General features: G+C 42.9%; 1 protein-coding gene across 2 annotated transcripts in view; it reads left to right on the top strand.

The window, feature by feature from the left end:
• The window catches only part of parp8 (poly (ADP-ribose) polymerase family, member 8), a 627,363-nt gene that overhangs the window by 458,759 nt on the left and 151,474 nt on the right, over positions 1-17,130 (top strand). For both annotated transcript variants that reach the window (XM_085972589.1, XM_085972580.1), the window contains 2 exons: positions 239-292; positions 376-471. In XM_085972589.1, the coding sequence (XP_085828715.1) occupies positions 239-292; positions 376-471 (150 nt within the window). The remainder of the gene's footprint in view (positions 1-238; positions 293-375; positions 472-17,130) is intronic.

Here is a 17,130-nt window from a genome sequence, read left to right as displayed (position 1 = left end):
TTAGTGCTTTGGCTGATGTAGTGTCTGCATTAGTGTGAATATGTTAGAATATCTAACACGGTGGCTCTAGAAGGGTTTTGTTAGCAGACTGTACCTGGCTATTCTTTTAGCAATGATAGTGTAAGCAAACTTCATAGATTTTTCCTGGTGTCTTGTGAAAAAAATTGCTGATAAATTGATGCCTGTCAGTCTTTATTGTTATGGCTAATGTTCTCTTTTCATCCCTTTTTTCCATTAGTCTGGCTATAATGCGAGAACACTAGTATCAAGAGAGCATGGGTTTCTCGTGCAGGTAAGGAGCTCATCAGCATGATGGCTTCAGCCATTAGCAAGGCTCTTGCTTTTTCATAATGAATGTCCCCATATTCTGTGCAGACCATTGAATATGCAGAGCAACGGATACCGATCCTTAATGAATACTGCGTCGTGTGTGACGAGCCCCATGTCTTTCAGAATGGGCCAATGCTCCGGGTGAGTAGAACCTTTACTCCTTTTATTTTGAACATATCTATGTACTCTGATGTAGTGAGTGTGTACTCAACGATTAGAGTGCAGATAAAGGAAAGAATTAAACTAATGTTGGATAATGAAAATTTAGTACTAAATGACAGCATATGACAAAGATTTTGGCTGACATCACACATATTTATGCTGTCAGCTTCTCAGTAAGCTTACATGACGTGTTTTGATATATATTATGGGTTTCAGATGGGACAGCAATGTCACCTAAAAGGAGGGGCACTGAGTGAACTGTCAACTTTTGAGGGAAGAGTCAAGCAACATAGAATAGAATAATAGAATCATAGAATGATACTGCACAGATGGAGGTCATTCAGCCCATCATGCCTGTGCTGGCTCTTTGGTAGATCTAGCCAATTAGTTCCACTCCCTGGCTCTTTTCCCATAGCCCTGTAAATGTTTTCATTTCAAGTATTTATCCAGTTCCCTTTTGAAAGTTACTGTTGAATCTACTTCCACCATCCTTTCAGTCAGTGCATTCCAGATCACAACAACTTGCTGTGTAAAAAAAAAAAAAAGAAAAAAAAAAAAAATGTCCTCATGTCACCCATGGTTCTTTGCCAATCACCTTAAATCAAGTCCTCTGGTTACTGACCCTTCTGCCACTGGAAACAATTTCTCCTTATTTACTCTATCAAAACCGTTCCTGATTTTGAACACCTCTATCAAATCTCCTCTTAACCTTCTCTGCTGTAAAGAAAACAACCCCAGCTTCTCCAGTCTCTCCACATAATTGAAGTCCCTCATCCCTGGTACCATTCTAGTAAACATCTGCTGCACCTTCTCTAAGGCCTTGATATCCTTCATAAAGTGTGGTGCCCAGAATTGAACAGAATACTCCAGCTGAGGCCTAATCAGTGTTTTATAAAGGTTTAGCATAACTTCCTTGCTATTCCTTCCTATGCCTATATTAAAAAGCCAAGGATCCTATATGCTTTTTTTAACAACCTTCTCAACTTGTTCTGCCACCTTCAAACATTTGAGTACATACATCCCCAGGTCTCCCTGTTCCTGCACCCCCTTTAATATTGTACCATTTATTTTATATTGCCTCTCCACATTCTTCCTATCAAAATGCATCACTTCACACTTCTCTGTGTTAAATTTCATCTGCCATTTGTCTGCCCATTTCACCAGTCTCTCTCTGTCCTCCTGAAGTCTGTTACTATCCTCCTCATTGTTTACTACATTTGAGTTCTGTGTCATCTGCAAACTTTGAAATTATACCCTGTATACCCAAGTCCGGGTCATTAATATATAGCAAAAAGAGCAGTGGTCCTAATACCGATCCCTGGGGAACATGACTGTATACTTCCCTCCAATCTGAAAAACAACTGTTCACCGCTACTCTCTGCTTTCTGACCCTTAGCCAATTTTATATCCATGCTGCCACTGTCCATTTAATCACATGGGCTTTAGTTTTGCTAACAAGTCTATTGTGTGGTACTTTATCAAATACCTTTTGAAAGTCCATATACACAACATCAACCACAATACCCTCTACAACCCTCTCCATTACTTCATCAAAGAACTCAATCAAGTTAGTCAAACACAATTTGCCTTTAACAAATCCATGCTGACTTTCATTTATTAGCCCATAATTTTCCAAGTGCCAATTAATTTTTTCTCAGATTATTGTGTCTAAGAGTTTCCCCACCACTGACATTAGGCTGACCGGCCTGTAATTGCCTGGTTTATCCCTCTCCCCTTTTTTGAGCAGGGGTGTAACATTTGTAATTCTCCAGTCCTCTGGCACTACCCCCATATCTAAAGAGGATTGAAAGATTGTGGCCAGTCTCCACAATTTCCACCCTTACTTCGTTCAGTAACCTAGGATGCATCCCATCCAGACCAGGTGACTTTTTACATAGAATATACAGCACAGAAACAGGCCATTTGGCCCAACTACTCTGTGCTGGTGTTTATATTCCACACAAGTCTCCTCCCACTCGATCCACATCATCTCAGCCTTTCAGCATATCTTTCTATTCCTTTTTCTCTCATGTACTCATCTAGTTTCCTTTTGAAAACATCTAAGCTATTTGCCTCAACCACTTCCTATTGTAACGAGTTCTACATTCTAACCACTCTCTGAGTAAAGAAATTTCTCCTTATTTCCTTATTGGATTTATTAATAACTATCTTGTATTAATGGCCATTAATTTTGGATTCTCCCATAAGTGGAAACACTCTCTCCACGTCTACCCTGTCCAACCCATTCATAATTTCAGTGAACTCTAACAGGTCACCTGTAACTTTTCGACTTTGTGTACTGCCAACTTTTTATGTACATCCTCTTTATCTATTCTAATCCTATTCAATATCAGTACTGCCTTGTCCTTTATTGCTATATTGGTAGCATCTTCTTCTCCAATGAGGACAGATGCAAAGTATTCATTTAGTACCTCAGCCATGCCTTCTGCCTCCACAAGATGATCTCCTTTTTAGTCCATAATTGGCCTCACCCTTCCTTTGATTACCCTTTTACTATTTATAGTTTTATAAAAGACTTTTGGGTTCCCTTTTATGTTACCCACTAATCTATTCTCATATACTCTCTTTGCCCCTCTTATTCCCTTTTTCATTCCTCCTCTGTACTTTCTGTATTCAGCTTGGTTCTCTACAGTATTATGAACGTTACATTTGTCATAAGCCTCCTTTTTCTGTTTCATTTTAACCTCTATATCTTTAATCTTCTAGGGAGCACGATCTTTGGATGCCCTTTTTCCCCTTGTGGGAATGTGTATACTCTGTATCTGAACCATCTCCTCTTTGAAGGCCTCCCATTGTTCAATTACTGTTTTGCCTACCAATTTTTGATTCCAATCCACCTGGGCCAGATCCCTTGTCAACTCACTGAAATTAGCCCTCCTCCAGTTAAGTATTTTTACGCTTGATTTTTTCTTGTCCTTTTCCATATCTGTTCTAAACCTGATGATATTATGATCTTTGTTCCCCAAGTGCTCCCCCACTGAAACTTGCTCCACTTGCCCCACTTCATTCGCCAGATTTAGATCCAGCACTGCTTCCTTCCTCGTTGGGCTGAAAACACACTGGTCAAGAAAGTTCATTTGTACACATTTCAGGATTTCTTCCACCTTTTACCACAACACTAGTTAACCTCCTCATGTGGACATTCATCCCAGCTCTGTTGAGGTGCAACCCATCCATCTTAGACAGGTCCCTCCTACCCCAGAACTGATCCCAATCAATGTTCCCTATAAGCTACGCAGTTCTCTGCTGGTCTCGCACAGCCTGGAACCAGCTTTTTTAATGTTAAGTTTCACGTAGGTGCAAAACTGTGAATGGGCCACGCAGCCTCTTAAAGGGGCTAGGCACCCAAAAATAATAAGAGGGAAGATTGGTCCCAATGCCCCAGGAATCTGAAGCCCTCCCTCCTGCACCATTTCTCCAGCCACATGTTAATCTGTCTTATCGTACTATTCTTATACTGAAGAAAATGAAACAAATTAGATGAAGATACTCAAACTGTTCAATTTAGTGGTAAATTTAAATGTTTGCTTTCCACCAGGAAACCCAGCCATGAAAATATACTTTTACAAACTGTATAGAGTGTAATGAGACAATATTTGAATTGCAAATTTAGAAACCCCATCCTATCTTGTGGCATTTTTACAGCATCCATTTAAGTAGTTCTACAATATTGTAAAATTAACAGGATGTATTGTTTGTAGACAAAATAGGTACTCTGGCAATTGTTGAATCTCAGAGTGTGTCATGCCCTCTGAAACTCTTAGAGATGACTGTGTTCTAAGGCAACCATTATTTTCTATTTAGTGCAATGATGTTCAAACTTTTCTGTGTGAGGAACTTGCTGCAAATATTAACACACACCTGGGGAATCCCTGCAAATACTAAAACCTGTCCAAAGTTCCAAAATAAGCTGCCTAATGAGAATCTGCTATCATTACAGAAAATGTGTTTTTTATTGGTATACAGCAATAGAAATAACATGCTAATAAGCTACCAAATAGAGAATTCTGATGACAGCTGGGCAGAAATACGATGACCTTGCAGAAGCCCTAGGATCTGGTGATCTCCGTTTCAAAACCTTTAATTTAGTCATCAGACTACTCACATTTATTGTTGCCATGGTCTACAAAACCCTCCAGTCCTGCACAATAGTATTCAATAAGGTCTCATTGGTTTTCTGCTTAATATCTATTAATGCAGTAGTCCTTAAAAAAATAAGTTGGACGAAACTGTCAACATTGGCAGGTGTGAAAACTGGTGGCATCGGATAGGCCACCCATTATACACCTTATCTAATTTTCTTTCCATTTTCTTTAATGGAAAGGAAAATCAGGCAGGGTGTATAAACAACAGCCAATCTGCTACTGTCGGTTCTACGCCCCGCCAAAGCTGAGAGTTCTGTCCATTGCAGTTTTAAAGTCAACACTATTGAAATGAAGTCTGGTCTCTGCTTTCTATTGCTGAATTCTGCCAGTCACAGGGTCAGCCATTAATGGTGCAGAACAAGTGGTTCTTTTGGTAAACTGTGTGCATTTCACAAAATATAAAAATCTTTATTGCGTTGCAAATGCAGTTTATAGTGAGTAACATGCTACAATGATGAATGTTGAAAGCACTCTGTATTAGTGAGGATTTAACCATACATGTTAACCATCAGCTTTTTAAGCTGACGTCAGCTTTTCAATCCCTCTGTTAACTTGTCAGTGTTTCATCAGCTTTTGTCCCTCATGGTTAGAGGTTATCGGTATGAACTGAAGAGATTAATTGAAAGGCACAACTGGAAACCATCAAAACCAATCAGATCAGTTGGAAAGTAGAACTGAAGGCTGTTAGAACCATTTTTTCTTCCAGTGTTTGTTGCAGGCAAGTTTGAAGAAGAAAAGTTTTAAGATTAGCTGATGGTTTCTGAGAGTCTCAGTTACAAGTGTTGTTATTTAGTGTTTATTCCCAAGGAAGCTATAGATAAACAAATAAAACTGCTAAATGCAGCTTTTTAAAAAAACTTTTAATTTTCGCTAAAACATCTTTCTCAGGTATGCCTTTTGTCAAGGTTTATTCACTTCATGACTAGATGCTTTTTTGAGATAAGGAGGATGTTTCTTGGTGTGAATGCTTATTGAGCATTCTTGTCACTGCACTGGTGGAATTGCCAGGATTTGTTAAATAAAGAGCGGGATAGAAGTAATGATGAGCGTACTTAATTTAAACAAATTACAGCAAGATTCTAAATTTTACGATTTTACTACAGTATGCTGCTGTGATGTGCGGTGTGGACCTTTGGCTTGTTTGTGAGCGAGTCACAGTGCCCGGTTATGTTCTGTAACATATATTCTGTTTCTAGTTGCTTATGGACACCTAGTTGAGGTACTTTGTTATCGTAGAGTTGTTGATCAGGAAGAGAGCCTATACTGCTTGTATTAGAACAGTCAACACCCACAGGAAGAAATGAGGAGTGACATTATTCGTCAGTAAGAGAATAATAGATTATCGGCCCCAGGCTGGAGGTAATCACAGATGTGCCTGAGTGCACGTGGTTTAACTCCCCATTCCTGTTCCAGGAAACTACATATTTATGCACTTTACTTTATAAATGAGTGTAGTTGTTTTGTGATTTTTACTTCCAATTGAAGAAAAATAAACCTTTTTAACAGGTTCAAAAGAGCAACATAGGCTAGGAATGGCTGTTGGTGATAATAGCCAAGGAAACCTCAACGAGTTTGTTGGACACTCTGTTGTCCATTCTTTCAACAGGAGGGCATTACCACCTTTATGTTAACCTTATCTGCAAAGTTAGATTGAAGTCTGTACAATTACTCTTATTTAATACTTCAAATATTTCTAACTCTTCCTGGAAATACTAGTTTTGGGTTAAAAGGAGTCATTACAGTCATCTCCAAAATGCTGGGCAATGTTCCCTTTATCCCTACTCTCTGTCTCCTACCTTCCAACCGATTACCAACCCATGTCACAAGTTTATCTTCAATTCTGTGCATCCTCATTTTTGCTAATAATCTTGTGCGGAACCTTATCCAATGCCTGGGGAAGTCTATATAGACAATATCCATAGGCACTCCCCCCCCACCCCCATCCACCATGCTAGTGAGCTCATCAAAAAATTCAACTAGACGAATCAGACATGACCTAGCCTTCACAAATCCACGCTGATTAACTTTGATCAGCTGCTACTTGTACAAGTGCTCTGTCATTCTATCTCTGATGATGGATTCCAGTAATTTCCCCACAATTGAGGTTAAACTGACAGGTCTGTAATTACCTGGTTTCTCCCTTATTAAATAATGGAGTGACATTTGCAATATTTTAAACCAAAGTCACAATCCCATTGCATTTTCAGTGCAACTCCTCATCTTCCTGTGTTATAAAGACTACATTCAGAGCTATTTTTGAGATGTCAACTTTTCTGGGGCTGTGACAGCTTTTGTAAAGTTGTTGGTCTGTTTTTGCTGGTTTTCTAATTTGGCATGTAAATTTGCAATTTAGAAATCTAATCCAAATTATTTAAACAGTTTTTTTTAGCAGTTATACAATATACAGGAAAACCTGGCATCCTCCAGGGAATTCATATTGGAACTTAGTAGCATCAGAGAAAACAAGAGTGCCAGAATACTGTTGAATGTGCTGAGAAAACATGCATTCAGTTAGAAACAAGAAGCGAGAAATTCTGGCACCGCTCTACAATGCTGCTGGAAACACGGAACAGCACCATGACAGGAAGCCAGAGGCCTAATCCGGCAAATGATCCATTTAGTGACAATAATCGATCCCTCTGGCATCAATTCCTGTGGTTATATGCATTGCTGTGGCCTTCAGTAGGCATTGGCTGTGCTTTGGGAAGGTTCCTGGGGTAGTGCAGGGATACTCCTAGAATGCTTCCATGATATAATAGGGGCTGCCGAAGAATGCCCGCCCCTTCGGAGTGCCGTTTTCTGGGCTTCTTTGGAGGGCCAGAAATCCAGCTGATTCGGGTTCCACCACAACTTCTGCCACTTCCCCCACCCCACCAATATTGCGCTCCAATTACGCAGTTGTGGTCATGCAATTTCTACCCTAACATCTTTTTTAGTGGTGCTTGGTAAAAGAAAGGAAAAAGAATGAACTTACATTTATGTAGCATCTTTCACTTCTTCAGAACATTCCAAAGCACTGCACAGCAAATTAATTACTCTTGAAGTGCAGGCATGAATTGTGCACAGCAAGATCCTATAAGCAGCATTGAAATAAATGACCAGACAATCTGGTTTTAGTAGTGTCCATTGAGGGATAAATGTTGTCCAGGACACCAAGTGAGCTCCCTTGCTCTTAAAATAGTGCCTTGCGATCTCTTACGTCCACCTGGGAGGGTAACAGGGCTTCAGTTTGACATATCGTGTGAAAGACGGCTCCTTGACAGTGCAGCATTTCCTCAGTACTGCACTGAAGTGTCAGCCTAGATCAGGTGCTCAAGTCCAAGTAATTTAATGTCACAGCATAGAATGATCAAAACCAAATATACAAGTATTTTGTCAAGCAAATCACCGCTAGATTAATGCAATTGCTGATGCTTAAATTTGTCTTTTTGTCTGTATGAAGGGCAGTATGTTACCTAGAAGTTATGAATAACATTTATTGTTATACTGGCATCTGTGGTTTTATCACTTGTTGGTGCAGCATCAGAGTATATTGAGTCTAATCTTTTGTAATTTAAAGTTATTTATAGATGTATTGTCATCTTCAAAATAACAGCAGAGATTTTTTTAAAGTTATTTTTATTTATTTTTATACATATTGATGAAGATGGTGCAGTACAACACCCCCCACACTGGAAATATAACATTATTTCAGTCACTATCTAAAACTTTATCATCGAGGATATATTATATCCATTGCACACAGCAACTGTAGATATATTAGTGTTTATTGAACAACAAAAGCATCTATATATATATATTGTGATGGCTAAGTGAGTACACGCACCAAGTGCTGTGCAGATAAACCATGCAGACCAGGAAAATTCCAGCTTTGATAACTAGTCCGTGGTGAATTAATAACTTACAAGTAGTCTCAGCATCCATAGGTAGGCAAAGTTTTCTCTCTTGGTTGTTCATCCAGTGACTCTTCTGGTGGAAGCATGTGTGTGCACATGTGTATGCGCAAGCGTGTGTGTCCAGTGGAGTTAGGTACAGGTTTACCTGTGATGGTCATTCTTTTCTTTTCAAGGGGTTGATTTTTTTTTGTGTTGGGGACATCAATACTGAGGAATAGACAACCATCCATTTTTTGCGCCTGGAGTCAGCAGTATGCAGTGCATTCCCAGATCAGCGATAGCTCCAAAGTAAAACTGTTTCTGCTCTGCTCTAAAAGCAATGTGGGTTAACCCTAACATCAGAAGAGCACTCTTTCTGTGTGAATTGCTAACTTTTATTAGCAAAAAATTAATGCGTAGTGGAATGTCGATTCTCCCTGCTCCTATTATTCCATTTCATACATCAGTTGGCTTGTTGGCTTTTAAAAAACAATTTAATGCCATTTAGTGCCATATAATTGGCAGTTTTTTGCTGTGGGCTGGATTGAGGCTACTCAAACCCATTTGCAGAGGAATGAGCTTGGGGCAGCTGCAGCCCAGATTATATTAAAATATTTTAAAACTTTTTTTAAATTTGTTCATGGGATGTGGGTGTCGCTGGCAAGGCCAGCATTTATTGTCCATCCCTAATTGCCTTTCAGAAGGTGGTGTGAGCCACCTTCTTAAACCGTTGCAATCCTTGTGGTGAAAATACTCCCACAGTGCTATTAGGGAGGGAGTTCCAGCATTTTGACCCAGCAACTATGAAGGAACAACAAAGGCCCAGATTTTCCAACCCCCACAGCTGTGTACGAGGTGTGTACGCACCCGTAGGGGCCTCGCAAGTGCCGGGTTTGGCATGCGAAGCACATGCACTGAAAATCGGCACTTCCGCCCGGGAGAAGGGCCTCTACGGGTGGAGAGTTCCAATTTCTGCAAAACCTCCGCCCACTGAAAACCTTTAAAAATCATGCGCTAGGTAAAAGCAGGCATAAGGCCTACTTTTACCAGCATAAGAGTTTAAAAAAGTTAAAAAAAAAAAAATTTCACTCACCTTTTTTAAAAGTATTTTTAAATTATAACTAAGTTTATTTTTAGTCCCGTAAAAACGTTAATTATTTTTTTCAAAATTTTTAAATACGTGATAAAAAAAATTATTTAATGTTTAACTTTTTTAATGTGATCCGCATTGATACTTTTGACAGATCTATGTGGAGAGACTTGTCAAAAGTGTGACGGGGGATTCCCCCCTTTGATTGGTTCCCCATGGCCCATGTGATCCCAGGGACGCTTGCGAACCGCCTGCGCCCCGGGATACGTGGGCCTCTGCACACGTGGGCCAGGAGAGGCCCAGGAGTGGAAGTCTCGGGACCTACGGAGCCAGCAGGTAAGTTCGTAAATTTTTCCCGATCGGAGGCATCCGCACGCAGGAAGCCTCCAATCGGAAAATCCGGCCTATTATATTTCCAAGTCAGGATGCTGTGTGACTTGTAGGGAAACTTGGAGGTGGTGATGCTCCCAATAGCCTGCTGCTCTTGTCCTTCTAGGTGGTAGAGGCCGTGGGTTTCGGATGTGCTGCCAAAGAAGCCTTGGCGAGTTGCTGCAGTGCATCTTGTAGATGGTACACGCTGCAGCCACGGTGCACCGTTGGTGAAGGGAGTAAATGTTTAATGTGGTGGATGGGGTGCCAATCAAGCGAGCTGCTTTGTCCTGGATGGTGCCGACCTTCATGAGTGTTGTTGGAGATCACTCATCCAGGCAAGTGGAGAATATTCCATCACACTCCTTACTTGTGCCTTGTAGATGGTGGAAAGGCTTTGGGGAGTCAGGAGGTGAGACACTCACCACAGAATACCCAGCCTCTGACCTGCTCTTGTAGCTGCAGTATTTATGTGGCTGGTACAGTTAAGTTTCTGATCAATGGTGAACCCCAGGATGTTGATGGTGGGGGATTCGGTGATGGTAATGCTGTTGAATGTCAAGGGGCAGTGGTTAGACTCTTGCTTGTTGGAGATGGTCATTGCCTGGCACTTGTGTGGTGTTAATGTTTCTTGTCACTTATTAGCCCAAGCCTGAATGTCGTCCAGGTCTTGCTGCATGCAGGCACGGACTGCTTCATTATTTGTTGAGTTGCGAATGGAGCTGAACACTGTGCAGTCACAGAATCACAGAAACCCCACAGTGCAGATAGAGGCCATTTCGGCCCATCGAGCCTGCACCGACACATATCCCACCCGATCCCCGTAACCCCTACACCAACACATATCCCACCCTATCCCCGTAACCCCATGTATTTAATCCCCCTAACACTAAGGGTCAATTTATCATAGCCAATCAACCTAACCCGCACATCTTTGGACTGTGGGAGGAAACCGGAGCACCCGGAGGAAACCCACGCAAACACGGGGAGAATGTGCAAACTCCACACAGACAGTCACCCGAGGCCGGATTCGAACCCGGGTCCCTGGCGCTGTGAGGCAACAGTGCTAACCACTATGCCACCGTGCTGCCCTGATGGTGGGGGATTCGGTGATGGTAATGCCATCCCCACTTCTGACCACCTGATGGAGGGAAGGTCATTGAAGAAGCAGCTGAAGCTGATTGGGCCTAGGACACTGCCCTGAGCAACTCCTGCAGTGATGTCCTGGGGCTGAGATGATTGACCTCCAGCAACCACAAACCACTTTGTGCTAGGTATGACTCCAGCCAGTGGAGAAATTTCCCCCTGATTCCCGTTGATTCAATTGTACTCAGGTTCCTTGATGCCACACTCAGTCAAATGCTGCCTTGATGTCAAGGGCAGTGATTTTCCCCTCACTTCTTGAATTTGGCTCTTTTGTCCATGTTTGGACCAAGACTCTAATGAGGTCTGGAGCCGTGTGGTCCTGGTGGAACACAAACTGAGCATCAGCGAGGAGGTTATTGGTGAGTAAGTGTTGCTTGATAGCACTGTTGATGACACATTCCATCACTTTGCTGATGATTGAGTGTAGGCTGATGTGGCTGTAATTGGCCGGATTGCATTTGTCCTGCTTTTTGTGGACAGGACATACCTGGGCAATTTTCCATTTTGTCGGGTAGATGCCAGTAATGTAGCTGTACTGGAACAGCTTGGCTAGAGCCATGGCTAGTTCTGGAGCACAAGTCTTCAGCACTACAGCTGAGATGTTGTCAGGGCCCATAGCCTTTGTTGTATCCAGTGCGTTCTGCCATTTCTTGATATCACGTGGAGTGAATTGAATTGGCTGAAGACTGGCTTCTTTGATGGTGGGGATCTCAGGAGGAGGCCAAGATGAATCATCCACTAGGTATTTTTGGCTGAAGATGGTTGTGAATGCTTCAGCCTTGTCTTTTGCACTCTATGCTGGGCTCCACCATCATTGAGGATGGGGATGTTCATGGAGCCTCCTCCTCCCGTTAATTGATTTTTACGACGGGATGTGGCAGGACTGCAGAGATTTGATCTGATCCATTGGTTGTGGGATCGCTTGGCTCTGTCTATAGCATGCTGTTTCCACTGTTTAGCACGTATGCAGTCCTATGCTGTAGCTTCACCAGGTTGCCACCTCATTTTTACGCCTAGTGCTGCACCTGGCATGCTCTTGTACACTCCTAATTGAACTAGGGTTGATCCTCTGGCTTGTTGGTAATGGTAGAGTGATGGATATGCTGGGCCATGAGGTTACAGATTCTGCTGCTGCTGCTGCTGATGGCCCACAGCGCCTCATGGATGCCCAGTTTTGAGCTGCTAGATCTGTTCTGAATCTATCCCATTTAGCACGGTGGTAGTGCCACACAACATGATGGAGAGTGTGCTCAGTGTGAAGACGGGACTTTGTCTCCGCAATGACTGTGCGGTGGTCACTCCTACCAATACTGCCATGGACAGATGCATCTGCAACAGGGAGATTGGTGAGAACGAAATTACGTAGGTTTTTCCCTCATGTTGGTTCTCTCACCAACCGCCATAGGCCGAGACTGGCAGCTATGTCATTCAGGACTCGACCAGCTTGGTCAGTAGTGGAGCTACCGAGCCACTCTTGGTGATGGACACTGAAGTCCCCCACCCAGAGTACATTCTGTCCCCTTGCTACCTCAGTGCTTCTTCCAAGTGGTGTTCAACATACTGATTCATCAGCTGAGAGAGGGCAGTAGGTGGTAATCAGCAGGAGGTTTCCTTGCCCATGTTTGACCTGATGCCATGAGACTTCATGGGGTCCAGAGTCAATGTTGAGGTCTCCCAGGGCCACTCCCTCCCGACTGTATACCATTCTGGTGGGACAGGACATACCCAAGGATGGTGATGGAGGAGTTTGGGACATTGGCTGAAAGGTATGATTCTGTGAGTATGACTATGTCAGGCTGTTGCTTGACTAGTCTGTGGGACAGCGCTCCCAATTTTGGTACAAGTCCCCAGATGTTACTGAGGAGAATTTGGCAGGGTCGACTGGGCTTTGTGTGCCTTCGTTGTAACCGGAGCCTAGGTCGATGCCAGGTAGTCCATCTGGTTTTATGCTTAATATACTTCTTTGTAAGTGTTGGTACAACTGAGTGGCTTGCTAGGCCATTTCAGAGTCAACCACATTGCTGTGGGTCTGGAGTCACATTTAAGGACGGCAGATTTCCTTCTCTAAAGAGACATTCGTGAACCAGACGGGTTTTTACAACAATCTGGTAGTTTCATGGCCACCATTACTGACTGCTTTGTATTCCAAATTTATCTAATTAACTGAATTTAAATTCCCCATCTGCCGTGGTGGGATTTGAACTTGTGCCTCTGGATCATTAGTCCTGTCCTCTGGATTACTAGTCCACTAGCATAACCACTATGCTACTATACCCCTTACCTTCTAAAAAATGTATTCTTTTGATTTTGGCGTCGTTGGGAAGACATTTATTCCCCATCCATATTTGCCCTTGAGTTGGTGATCGGCCTTCTATAAAACTGATTGGCTTGCTAGATCACTTCAGAGGGCATTCAAGAGTTAACCGTGTTGCTGTGGGACTGGAGTCACGCATAAACCAGAACACGTAAGGATGGCATGTTTCATTACCTCAAGGACAATGGTGAACCAGTTGGGTTTTTACAACAATCTGACAGCCTCATGGTCACTTTTATTGGTACCACTTTTTTTAGTTACAGGTTTTTAAAAACTGAATTAAATTATCAAACTACTATAGTGGGATTTGAACTCATATTTGATTGATCCAAACTGCTTAATTACTGATTCAGTAACATAACCACTACACTACCTCTTTTTTGGGACCTCTTCTGCTGTATCGCCAATAAAACAGGTCAAAGAGTGCACGGTGCACACTCCACTCAGTTCTGTTCTAAAACGGCAATCAGGGGCCTATGTACGTCATAGAACCCCGATTTACACATTAATAGGGCCTATTGCCTGAAACAGTACTTCAGCCACCCAACAGTGAGCCTCTTTAAAAATGGCAGTAGCCGGAGCGTCAGCATTAACAGGCAGTAAGCCACCCAACACCCATTTGAGGCTGTTGCCACTTTGTTAACGCCGATTTGGTCAAGTTAAAATCAGCCTCATGTGTTTTGCAGCAGAGATCACTAGTAGCGATCAAGAACTTGAGATGATTTTTCCCTTGCTAGCCCAGGAGCACTGAGGCCAGTGTTACTGCTCCCTCACCTGCCTGATGTAGCACTGACTGGGGATCACACCTGTGGTATTCCTCGTCTCTGTGGTTCAGTTTCACACTGGGCGCTGCCAACTGCACCATTCAGTCAGCTTGTACAGGTAGTTAGTCTATTTCCTTGAATGCAATAATGAAATTAACTTCCAATTGATGCAAAACTACTATTTAAAAAAACTGATCATTTTAATCTGAATCAGAAAGGTGGGAAGGCTGGGGAGCTGACCCACCATCCACTGCAGTGGTTGTGGAATGCTGTGGCCTGTGAGGACCTAAAAAGGGAGGAAAATATACCAAAACATAGGAATTCACCATTCAACACAAGCTAAGTTATGCTACGGTTCTGAGCAGAAGCGCTTTGTAGTGTGGTTGTGTATTTGTTCCACCCATCTCACCTCTTCGTTAAAATCCTCGTTGCATACCGCCCCCCCTAAAGCCCACTCTTGAGTTTCTCCCCGGGACATCCTCTCTCCTTTCCTTCCTCTGCCTCTGCACTGAGCAATTCCTCATCCTCAATGATCACAATATCGAGCTACTCCAGCTCCTCCTCTTCCTTATCTAAATATTGCTCCTTGGCAACATCATCTGCAGACGTGGGGTTAACTTCCACATGTACGCTGACGACTTTCAGCTGTACCTCTCCACTAACACCCCCGACCCCTCCGCTACCGTTGTGTTGTCAGACTGTTTGTCCAAACTGCGGATGTGCTGCAGTTTCCTCCAGCTAAACATTGGTAAGACCAAAGCCATCATCTTTGGTCTTCACCACAAACACTGTACCCTTGCTCCCAATTCTACCCTCCTTCACAGCCACTATCTCGGACTGAATCAGATTGTTCGCAGCCTCGACTTCTCAGTCGACCTTTATCTGAGTTTCTGACCCCCATGTCCTTTCCACCTACTTCCACCTCTGCTCACTTCTGCCCTTGCCTATGTCCATCTGCTGCTGAAACACTTCCACACTCGACTATTCCGATGTTCTCCTGGCCTCCTCCCTCTTTAAACTTCGGCTTATTCAAAACTTTGATGCCCATATCCCCTCTCACACCACTTCTTGCTCACCCATAACCCCTTTCCTTGATGACCTACATTAGGTCCCGATGCCCCTATGCCCCAATGCCCCTTCCTGGCTTTGCGTCTCACTGTCTCTGTATCTTCCTCCAGCTCTACACCTTCCCACCTCCTAAACTCTCTGTTCTCCTGGCCTCTTGTGCATGCCCCTCTCCCTTCACGTCTCCACTGGCAGTTGTGCCTTCAGTGCCTAAGCCCCATGCTCTGGAAATCCCTCCCCAAACCCCTCTGCCTCTTCACCTGCCTCACCTCTTTTACGAGCCTCCTTAAAACCCAACCCTTTGACCAAACATTTGGTTACTACACCTATATCTTCTTCTTTGGCTCAGCATCCATTTTTCTTTGTGTCTCTGTGAAGTGCATTGGGATGTTTTTTCCACATAAAAGACACTATATAAATGCAACTACTTCTTCATGTTGTTGTTGTTGCAGTTAAATGTGTCCTCGGTGATATCTACCAGCCAGCATAAAAATGGACTGTCTCTGAAAGTATCTTTCTATTGTTGTTACTGATACATTGTATTTACCTTTTGCACAAAAGCTGTATATAATTTGCAGATATTTTCACCACAGCTTTGTGGTTTCATGAGATGGAAACTAACACAAAGGGCTGAATTTGTAGGTCATAGGAAATGGTGACCTCCAAAACAACAACTTAACCAAAGACTCACCATCTTTAGTGTGTGGAGCACAGCTTTACTGAGAAAAACACTTTTAGAAAAAAAGAATATTAATAAGAGTCTACTTTATGAACTCAATCTTTCTCTGATAGCTGCAGATTAATAACCTGCCCTATTTATAATTTTCATAGATGCTAAAAGGTCACTTCCTGTCATAGTGTAATTATGTGACCCATGCAGACATAACCTTGGACATCCCTGATCTATAGTGTAGATGGGAGCTGATCATTGGTAGATTACTTATAGTGGGGTACCACAAGGATCAGTGCTTGGGCCTCAGCTATTCACAATCTACATCAATGATTTGGATGAGGGGACCAAATAGAAACATAGAAACATAGAAGATAGGAGCAGGAGTTGGCCATTCGGCCCTTCGAGCCTGCTCCGCCATTCAATGTGATCATGGCTGATCATCCAAATTCAGTACCCTGTCCCTGCCTTTTCCCCATATCCCTTGATCCCTTTAGCCTCAAGAAATATATCCAACTCTTTTTCTTGAATATATTTAATGAACTAGCCTCCACCGCCCTCTGTGGTAGAGAATTCCACAGGTTCACCACTCTCTGGGTGAAGAAATTCCTCCTCATTTCAGTCCTAAATGACTTACCCCTTATCCTTAGACTATGACCCCTGGTTCTGGACTCCCCGGCCATCAGAAACATCCTTCCTGCATCTAGTCTGTCCAGACCTGACAGAATTTTACAAGTTTCGATGAGATCCCCTCTCAATCTTCTAGACTCCAGTGAGTATAAGCCCAATCGACACAATCTCTCCTCATACGTCATTCCTGCCATCCCAGGTATCGGCCTGGTGAATCTTCGCTGCACTCCCTCCATGGCAAGAACGTCCTTCCTCAGGTAAGGTGACCAAAACTGCACACAATACTCAAGGTGCGGTCTCACCAAGGCCCTGTACAACTGTAGCAAGACATCCTTGTTCCTGTACTCGAACCCTCTTGCTATGAAGGCCAACATACCATTTGCCTTCTTAACCGCCTGCTGCACCCGCATGCTTACCTTCAGTGACTGGTGCACAAGGACGCTCAGGTCTCTTTGCACTTCCCCTTCTCCCAATCTATTGCCATTCAAATAATAATCTGCCTTCCTGTTTTTGCCACCAAAGTGGATAACCTCACATTTATCCACATTA

This window comes from Somniosus microcephalus, chromosome 2, assembly GCF_052327205.1.
Source record: "Somniosus microcephalus isolate GS21.2 chromosome 2, FLI_Smic_1.0, whole genome shotgun sequence".
NCBI classification, from domain to species: domain Eukaryota; kingdom Metazoa; phylum Chordata; class Chondrichthyes; order Squaliformes; family Somniosidae; genus Somniosus; species Somniosus microcephalus.
Note: the sequence above shows the minus strand (reverse complement) of the source record. Positions and strands in the feature narration are given on the sequence as shown.